Here is a 9,188-nt window from a genome sequence, read left to right on the forward strand (position 1 = left end):
GCTCTGCCATCTCGGCACGCTGCTGCTGCTGACCTCCATTTTGTCTGGGAGGCGGCAGCTGGCGCTGGCAAAGATGCTGCCACCACCACCCTGCACCTCCCTGCGTGTGGCATGAGCTGCAGCCCCTCAAGCCCTGGCTCCTGTGGGAATCTGTTGTGCACCCCCTCCCTGGGTGCCCTTCCCCGTGCCCAGCAATGCCCCCAGAGCTCACTGCCCTTTCTGTGCAGCTGTTCCCTGCTTTGGGGACAGAGCCTGTGGCTGGAAGAGAGGATGGAGGGAGCAGGGATGGGGGTGGGGTTACTTTGCAGCAGAGATGGGAAGCAGAACCCCTCATCCATGTCCTTGCATTTGCTACCTGTAAACGGAATCTGCGTGGGAATTCTCAGGGAGCTGCAAGCTCTGCCCTGGGGCTGATTCCCCCGTTGGGGTGGGCAGGAGGTGAGGAGGCACGGGGCAGGGTGCCTGGGGAAGCTGGGGCTGGCTTTCTTCTGGGTGTGGGGGGCTTTGTCCTTGTCCTGGGCTGTCCTCTGAGCTGCTTCCCTGCCTGCAGGTGCTGCTCTGGAGAAAACTGCACCGTCATGGCCCCTTGTGCTGTGTGGGGCGGGAGGTGGGTGAGGAGCCTGCCTGGCAGGCACGGAGGGTGCCGTGTCATCCAGCAGCGTGTTCCCTGCTGCCCTAGAGGCAGCACAGGGTCCCGTGGGCCCAGTCAGACCCCAACAAAGGCTGCAGGGGAAGGGCTCACCACAGCAAAGCCTGGCAGCTGCTGAGAACACACCAGTGCAGCCCAACGGGGCGCCCACCCTCGCCCTGGCTGAGGTGACGTGGGGCTGGATGGGAGCAGACAAAGGGAAGCTCACCTTGGATTCCCCTGGCTGAGGCAGCTCCTCATCTGCTGGAGCTGGGGGACTGGCAGCACAGCACATTCCTGAGCATCCTTTGGGGAAGAGCTTGCTGCTTGGTGGCACTTAGGGACAATGCTCCCTGTCCTGTTGGTCACCTCTCAGCAGGAGATGCTGCCAGTTGGTAGCCCCTGCACTAAAGAGTGGTTTCATTAGCTAATCTCTGCCCAATTAATCTTGGCTGATCCAGTTAATCGTGGCTCTCCAGGCCTTTTGCTCCTCGCTGGGGGTGCCTGGTGTGTCACAGGGAGGGGCAGAGCCCGCAGGCTGCACGGGAAGGGGGGAAAGAGATGGGACTGGGGACATGTCCAGATGTTCCCCCTGGCCCCAGGACTTGGCCATTCCTCTCTGCAGCCTCCCCTGTGAGCAGGGCAGCCCTGGGAGGTGGCAGGGAGGGAGCAGGGAGCAGGGCTTTGGCGCTGGCACGCTCCCAGCAGTGAAGGGCTGGCCCTGGCTTATCGAATTTCTCTCGATGGCAGCAGATTAAGCTGTTCTGGCTGCCCCCAGGCAGAGAGAGCTGGCCGGGTTGGAGCTGTCCACAGGCTGGGGGGGCTGCCTGGCCCTGCCCTGCCCTGCTCACTGCAGCCTGGCCCCTCTCTCCCCCGGATGCCCAGTGGTGCCAGGGGTGCCTCCCTGCAGCTGAGCCAGGGATGTGAGTCAGGGGAGGGGAAGGAGGGTGAGAAGCAGCTGGGCAGTGCCTGCTGGTGGTCCCCAAGGGCACAGGATGTCACCTGGGCTCCCTGTGCTGCCGTGGCAGGGGTGGAATGGGAGAGCTGCAGAGGAGCAGAGGGAAGCAGGGCACTGCCCACCACGGATGCACTGCCCACCAGACCTGCCTGTTCAAATGGATGGAGCAGAAAATGGAACTGGGACTCTGCAGCAGGGAATACTGGCCAGGAGAGGAGCTCACATCACAGCCAGCTGGGAATACACTGGGATGTAGCCTGTGGATGGCAGGGAGAGAGAAAAGGTCCTGCTGGCCAGGAGGGAGGTTCTCACAGCCAGCAGTGGTGGGGGTATGGGGTGTGGGACTGAGTGGGCAGAAAAAGGCAAAGAAAGGAAAGCAGCACTAATGGAAGGTACACAGCAGGATGAGGCACACAGGAAAGTGGTTCAGAGGAGAAACCAGAGTGTCCTTGTGGGCAGTGATGGGGCTGGAGTGGCTGGGAGTGGCACAGGGTGGGAGGGGACAAGAGCAGGGGCTGAGGTGGCCCGTGGCAGGCAGCAGGCGGTCCTGGTGGGCTCACCGAGGGGTGTTGCTGTTTTGGGGCTGTGCAGGGACCTGACCTGCCTGTTCAGAGCCCTGGGAGCTGGAGAGGCTGCAGAGCTGGGGGAAGGGAGCTGCCTTGGCTCGGGAGGAGAGGGAAGTGTGTGACACGGGCAGGTGTCAGGTGCAGCCTTGGCCCGGGGGTGAATCCATTGTCCTTGAGTGGTGCCACAGGGTGGAGCAGCTCGAGCTCTTGGCCTCGTGAAGATGCAGCCCTTCCACATGGGAATACATCCAATCGTGTTCATGGGAAAAACAACTCCTCCATTGCCCTTTGGCAAGCACTGCTGTTTAATTTTTCCTTTCCCCCAGCTGAGCGGGGAGGCGGAGGCCACTGGGAGGCAGAGCCCACTTGCTTGCTTAGGGACTCAAGGGTGGTGTTAAACACCTGCTTAAAATAATCCAAGCTCAAGAAAGCCTGAGAGCAAATGCTTGAACTCTGGGATTTTTGGGTGTGATCCCTGGCTGAGCACAGTGGGAGCTCCGGAGCCATCCCAGCAGGAAGATAAGAGGGGGGCTTGGGAGCTCCAACAGAAGCAGCTTTGTCCTCTGCATGCTGTTGGACATGCCAGCTCACTTATAAAACAGGCAAAGGGTTTCTGAAAGGCAGTGCCAAGCTTGTAACACTTTCTTGATGCAAATTTTTCCACTGTGTCTATGGTTTCCTCTCACCCCCTTGGAAATCAAACCACAGCTGTCAGACCTCAGGTAGTTTTAAAGCCATCCCCTTCTCTTGGGATACTTTCTGTTCTGTGGATTTGGTTTTTTCTTCCCTCTCCCCCCACTTTTTCCACAAATTCTCCTGAATTTTTCATTTCCACCATGGCAAAACACATCTCATGTTCAAGATCCCTCCTTCTGGTCATGGCCCATGTAACCAGAGCTGTGCTGGTGCTCATTAACAATCTCATTTCTCCCTGATCTCCTTCATCCTGGAGCAAATATCCTGCTGGCAAAACCCAGGCTTGGAAAGCATTAGGGAATTCACACGCAGCCTTGCAGCTGGGATGCCAGAGGAGCAGCTCCTGCCCAGTTACTGAGGGGTCCTGTGCTCCGTTTTCCCCAGCAGGGAGGAGCCAGGGAGCAGGGAAAGGCAGGAAAAGGGATAGATGTTAGAAGGCAGGATTTGTGTCAGGTCCAAAAGGATCCCAAAGCAATCAGAGGAAGGATCCCAGTAGAATTTTCTGGGCAGTGCTCATGAGGCTTAACTGCAGCTGAGGGAAGCTGGGAATGGCCTGCAGAGCACCCGTGCTGGGATGCACAACTGCTCTGGGAGATGTTTGTCTGGGGGTTTGTTTTGTCTTGGTGAGATTTGCAGTTAATTTTTTAGCGAAAGGACTGGAAATAGGATGGTAAACTGGGAGCTTGAGCTGAGTGCAATGGCCACTGGCTTCCCGGGGAGGGCTGCTGGTGCTGATGCTGCAGGTCTGCTTTGTGGGGGCTGAATGGGAGGCGCATGCTCAGCCACCGCCTCCGTTCCCAATGGAATGCCATCGCTTCCCTGCCTCCCTCCCTGCCCTGTCCTGCTGCCCAGGCCCTGCTTTGCTGGGCTTGGAGGGGAGGCAGCAGGCTCTGGTAACAGGCAGGGACCTTTCCTGCAGACTGGGGGGGACCTGCTCGGTGCCATTGGCACCCTGGGGTGGAAAAGCTGCTCCTTGGGGTTGTGCTGGTGCTGGCAGTGGCTCTGCCCGCTGCTGTGGGTGCCCAGGGGGATGGAGGCTCCGGTGCTGCCCCGGGGTATCCCAGAGATGGCCCCTGGGACTGAGCTGGGGGTCCTGACCTGAGGTATGACAGAGAGAAGAGGTAAAACGAGGGCAGATGGAGGCATGAAAGAAAATGTCATATTTTTAGGCAGAGACAAAACAGCGCTCCCAGCAGGTTTCCTCGCACGGGCCTTCCATCCCAGCAGCACAGGTGCAAGCTGTGGATCGGGGTTCCTAACGCCCTTTCCCTGCCCGGCAGGCCAGGCGGCGCTCCCCGGCGGCAGGAGGCGGGAGAGGCCGGCGCCATGGCGGGAGCCTCGGTGAAGGTGGCGGTGCGGGTCCGGCCCTTCAACTCCCGGGAGATGAGCCGCGAGTCCAAGTGCATCATCCAGATGTCGGGAAGCACCACCAGTGAGTGCCTCAGGGGCAGGAAGGGGGGTTTGGGTGCTGCCTGGGAAGGAGCAGGGGTGGTGTGGCCACAGCAGCAAGCGCCGGCCTGGGGGGATCCGTGTGAGGATGCCTGAAGCATCTCCAGGGGTTTGGAGGAGGAGATGTGGGAATGGGCTCAGCTTTCCATGGGGAAATGCTGTTGGAATGGCAGTGCTGGGACCTACATGGCACTGAGCCCTTGGATTTTGGTGACAGTGCAAGGGGCAGCATTCTCCAGTAGGCAAGGAGGGAGGAATCACAGAATCACACTAATCCTTTGTTTTTTGGAAGGGATGTTAAAGACGATCTCGTTCCAACCTTCCGCTAGAGATCAGGCTCTTCCAGCCTGGCCTTGGAGCTGTGTGTGGGCTAGTGAGTGGTTTTTGTCTGCCTGGCCAGGTCCCACTCGCTGCAGCCTGCCAGGACCATCCCTGCTCTCTGGGGCCCTTGGAGGTGCAGCAGCAGCAGCAGGGAGGGAGGGAGGAGGGTTTGCCCAGGGAATGGCGTGCTCAGGGCTGTGTGTCCTGTCAGGAGCCTGTCTGGCCCTTTGCCCCTCTTTAAACACCAGCTGCAGGCAGCGGGGTGTGGGCCTGGCAGTGAAACCCCTCCTGTGTGGCTCTGGAAGCCTCCAGATGGGGCAGTGTCTAAAATAACTCCCTGCCTGCGTCACCGGCGGTGGGTGACACGCTGGTGGAGCCCCCCCCGCCCTGCAGCCTGCCATGACAACCCTGCTGCTGGCCGGGGACAGCACCCAAGGGTGCAGGGGGACGCTGGGACCCCGCTGGCCACCCCAGGCCTGGGGGGAGGGTCTGTGGGGCAGCCCCTGCTGGTCTCTGGCCTCCTGTGGGGCTCTCCCTTCATGGCTGGACAGGGATTCTCCACCTGCCTGGGGGGCAGAGCTTCTGTCCTCGTGGTGAGGAAGCCTCCTGTCCATGCAGGAGCTTCCCAGCTGCCCAGGCCAGGCAATGGGAGGGCAGATGTTCCCCGTTCTGGTTCTGGGGGGGAACTGTTGTGTCCCAGTCCCAGCCAAGAGCATCAGGCATCCCCCGGCTCCACCATGGCTGTGTTCGCTCAGAGCTCTGTGTCCCTGCTCACCCTGGCTGTGCCCCCAGCCCTGCAGCCCGTGCCTCTGCACCAGGGAGGGCAGCAGGGCTGCAGGCAGGAGCCCTTTGCTGACAGGGAGGATTTTCTCCATGAATGGACAAACCACGGGCTAATCCTCTTGGCCAGGGGGCTGGGGAGCAGGTGTGGGGGGCTCAGGAGCTGCTGCTGCTGTGGCTGGTGGAGGCTGGAGGGTGCCGGCAGAGCAGGGCTGTCTCAATCCCCCCAGCTCCTGGCAGAGAAGCCAAAGATAAACATATCTAAGGGGAGTGAGGGCAAGTTTTCCCCTTCCCAGGATTATTTGCAGAGACCTTTGCCTGTGCAGGTTCTTCTCCTGCCTCCATCCAGCCCCTGGGAGGCAGAGGGGCCCGGGGTGGGAAGGGATCTCTGCCTTTCTCTGCTGTCCTTTCACCTGCAAACTTCCAGCTGTTCCTGTGGTGTCCTGCACCCTGTGGGCCCATCCTGGGCCCCTCTCCTGATGGCTCCCACCAGGATGGTGTGGAGGAGACCCCTGGCTTTGATCCCAGTCGTGTTCCCTGTCTGGAGCTGTGCCTCTGTTGCCTTTAAACCCTGGTGGTTATTTTCTCTGATGTGGGCTCTGGCCTTTCTCCTGCTCTGTGCCTGCCCACTCTCATGCTGCTGGCTCTTCAGGGCAAGGCAAGAGACACCTCCAGAGGTTTTCCTCCTTCCTGCCCCTTGTCTCTATGTTTGTCTTCACCTCCACACCCCTCCTTGCCTTTTCAATCCCAAAGGCCCAGAGCATGAATCTTTCGGAGCAGCTTTGCCAAAGTCCTGTAGAAAAGGAAAAACTCCACCAGCAGCATCCATCTGCCTGCAGGCAGATAAATGGGAATGGCAGGGGCATGGCAGGAGTGTTTCAGCTGAGGACAGGAGATGCCTGCCCTTGGGATGCTCCCCTGTGTCCCAGTCTCTGGTGTCCCGTGCCAGCTGGGAGCTGCAGCTGGGGTGCCCAGAGCCACGTGGTGCCATCCCCAGCTGCCCCCCTGCCCTGTGCCCAGCATGGGCTGGCACTGGGATGCAGAACAGGCTCCTTGTGCAGCTCCATCCCTGCTCCACAACTCATCTTTGCTCCTGTCTGCTTGGTCAGTGCCACCTCTGCAGGGCAGAGCCAGACCTGGTGACCAGGTGGAGCTGCCTGGCTGAGCACCAGGAGCCACCAGAGATGCTCCATCCCACGTCTTGCACAACCTCTACCCCTGCTTCTCTTCACAATGCCCTCAGCACCACATCCAGGCATTGGCAGGGGTCAGGAGCACACTGCCCACAAAGTCCTGCTCTTCCAGGGGCCTCCACATCCCTGCCTGCTGCTGCAGGATTCCCAGTTGTTCCTTCCCAGCCCTTTCTCCTGCTATTCAGCCTGCCTGGGATGCAGCAGGTGCCCAGAGCAGTGGGGCCAGGCTGCCTGCAGCAGGGGGACAGGCAGGGAGCCCATGCCAGCCCCTCTTTGTGCCAGAGCTGGGCTTCTCTCCATGCCAAGGAGCGTCTCAGCAGCACCATGCTGTGGTTTTGTGGCTGGGGCTGGATCCTGACCCCACTTCCCCAGTCTGCCTCGCTCTGTGCTGGGTTGTTCTCAGGTTAGAAGTGGTGGACCCTTCCCATGGGAGTAGGAGGTGTATCCATTGTGGTGTTGGAGGAGGGATTCAGAGCAGAAAGCATCTCTGTGTGTGACACTGCACATCTGGAAGCACATCTGGCCATCAGAGACCATGGCAGTGAGCTGCCCTGTGCCTGGGGCTGCCCAGGAATGGCTGGAATCAGGATGGAAGGGCAGGGCAGGCTGGCGTGGAGAAAGCTCAGGGCTTATGGTTTCTCCATCCTTGGTGGTGGCAGGGAGCAGCTGGGGCAGTGGGCACAGGAGCTGTGCAGGCCTCAATGTCACTTCAGTGTCACCGAACATGGCTGGTGGCTGCACCTCGTGATTGCCCACTGGTTTGGGCTTCTTCTGATGCATCTGTTGTTTCAGAAATAAAACCACATGGTAAATGCTCTACAGGAGGGAAAAAAAAAAAACACCCATGGCATGAGGAAGAGCAGTGATGCAGTCTCCAATTTCCATAGCAACGTCCTTTTCATCAGGGGATGACAAAAGCAGACTCTTGTTTCCGCTGCTGGTGTGACACGAGGCATTAATCACTGCAGGGGAAGGAGCCAGAGGGGCTCTGGGGGAGCCCTGGCAGGGCTGCAGCTGCTCCCACCCCTCAGGTGCCACCATGGGAGCTGTGGGGACAGGAAGGCTGTGACCCTGCTGTGTGACAGCGTTCACAGGGGTTTTCGAATGAGGGAAGAAACGAGGATCTGACTCCATGTTACAGAAGGCTTGATTTATTATTTTATTATATATATTACATTAAAACTATACTAAAAGAATAGAAGAAAAGGTTTCATCTCAGAAAGCTGGCTAAGCTAAGAATAGAAAGGAATGAATAACAAAAGTTTGTGGCTCAGACACTGTGTCCAAGCCAGCTGGGCTGTTATTGGCCATTAATTCCAAACATCCACATGAGACTTATCACAGACCTGCCTGTTGCATTCCACAGCAGCAGATAACCATTGTTTACATTTTGTCCCTGAGGCCTCTCATCTTCTCAAGAAGAAAAAATCCTAAGAGAAGGATTTTACATGAAAAGATGTCTGCGACAGCCTTCCAGGACTGTTTTGGACTGAAACCCATCACCCTTCATCCCTCCCACATGGAAGGGGGGAGAGGGGCGTGGGGCAGGGCTACCATGGGTGCTTGGTGGCCTCATGCTCCCATCTGTTTGTCCCTAGCTATCCTGAACCCAAAACAGCCCAAAGAGACACCAAAAAGCTTCAGCTTTGACTATTCCTACTGGTCCCACACTACGGTAAGCACTGGGAGGCCTGAGCCCGCCTCGAAGGCTGGGCTGGGGAGAGGCAGGAGGGCCTCCTTGCCCAATTTTTCCGTGTCCCCCTCCTCTGTGCAGCCTGCAGACATCAACTATGCATCCCAGAAGCAAGTGTACCGGGACATTGGCGAGGAGATGCTGCAGCATGCCTTTGAAGGCTACAATGTCTGCATCTTTGCCTACGGGCAGACAGGAGCTGGGAAATCCTACACCATGATGGGCAAGCAGGAGAAGGACCAGCAAGGCATCATCCCCCAGGTATGCCTGGGGAAAACTGCCTTGTCCCAAAGGAAAAGCAGAGCTGGGAGGAAAGAGGGCAGCAGGGTGGGAGTGAGGCTTTGCCAAGGTCTAATGTAGCACTGCTGTGACAGTGAGCTGGCATGGCTCCACCAGGAGGGGTCAAGGAGGGTCACCCAGGCTCTCCAAGGCTGGAAGGACTATGGTCTGGCCACACCAGGCCAGTGGATGTGAGCAGCAGTGGCCCAAGAGCTGAGCTGCTGACCAAGAGCTGGCCTGGCAGGACACAGCAGGGCTCTGGGGATGCTGATTGTGCATGTCGGCATGGGGGGGCTCTGCCAGCTCCCCAGGAGCCATTCCAGCACTCACTGGCTGGATTTTGGGATGAAAAGGCAGAAAGCCCTGTGTCTGGGCCCCCCAGGCAGGAGCACTGTGCTGGTGGGGCTGAGCCTGGCTCTTGTGTCCGCAGCTGTGCGAGGATCTCTTCTCCCGCATCAATGACACCACCAATGACAACATGTCCTACTCTGTGGAGGTAGGCCCCCCTCCCTCTGCCTGCCCAGCCCCTTCTGGCCCCCCAGCTGGCTCCACAGGTTGTGCCAGTGTGCAGAGCCCTCTTTGGGGCCATCCTGCTAGCTCTGCCCGTGCCCTCTGCTCTAGGTGA

At 58.9% G+C, this 9,188-nt stretch overlaps 1 protein-coding gene across 2 annotated transcripts in view; it reads left to right on the forward strand.

Moving 5' to 3' along the window:
* The first annotated feature begins 4,131 nt into the window (after positions 1–4,131).
* Positions 4,132–9,188, forward strand: part of KIF1A (kinesin family member 1A) — a 33,470-nt gene continuing 28,413 nt past the window's right edge. For both annotated transcript variants that reach the window (XM_031060362.1, XM_005425069.2), the window contains exons 1-5: positions 4,132–4,280; positions 8,190–8,266; positions 8,366–8,545; positions 8,994–9,059; positions 9,185–9,188. The exon at positions 9,185–9,188 is cut by the window's right edge and continues 169 nt beyond it. In XM_031060362.1, coding sequence (XP_030916222.1) covers positions 4,175–4,280; positions 8,190–8,266; positions 8,366–8,545; positions 8,994–9,059; positions 9,185–9,188 — 433 coding nt within the window. In that variant the 5' untranslated portion in view covers positions 4,132–4,174. The remainder of the gene's footprint in view (positions 4,281–8,189; positions 8,267–8,365; positions 8,546–8,993; positions 9,060–9,184) is intronic.

The sequence above is a fragment of the Geospiza fortis genome, unplaced genomic scaffold (genome assembly GCF_000277835.1).
Source record: "Geospiza fortis unplaced genomic scaffold, GeoFor_1.0 scaffold118, whole genome shotgun sequence".
NCBI lineage: Eukaryota > Metazoa > Chordata > Aves > Passeriformes > Thraupidae > Geospiza > Geospiza fortis.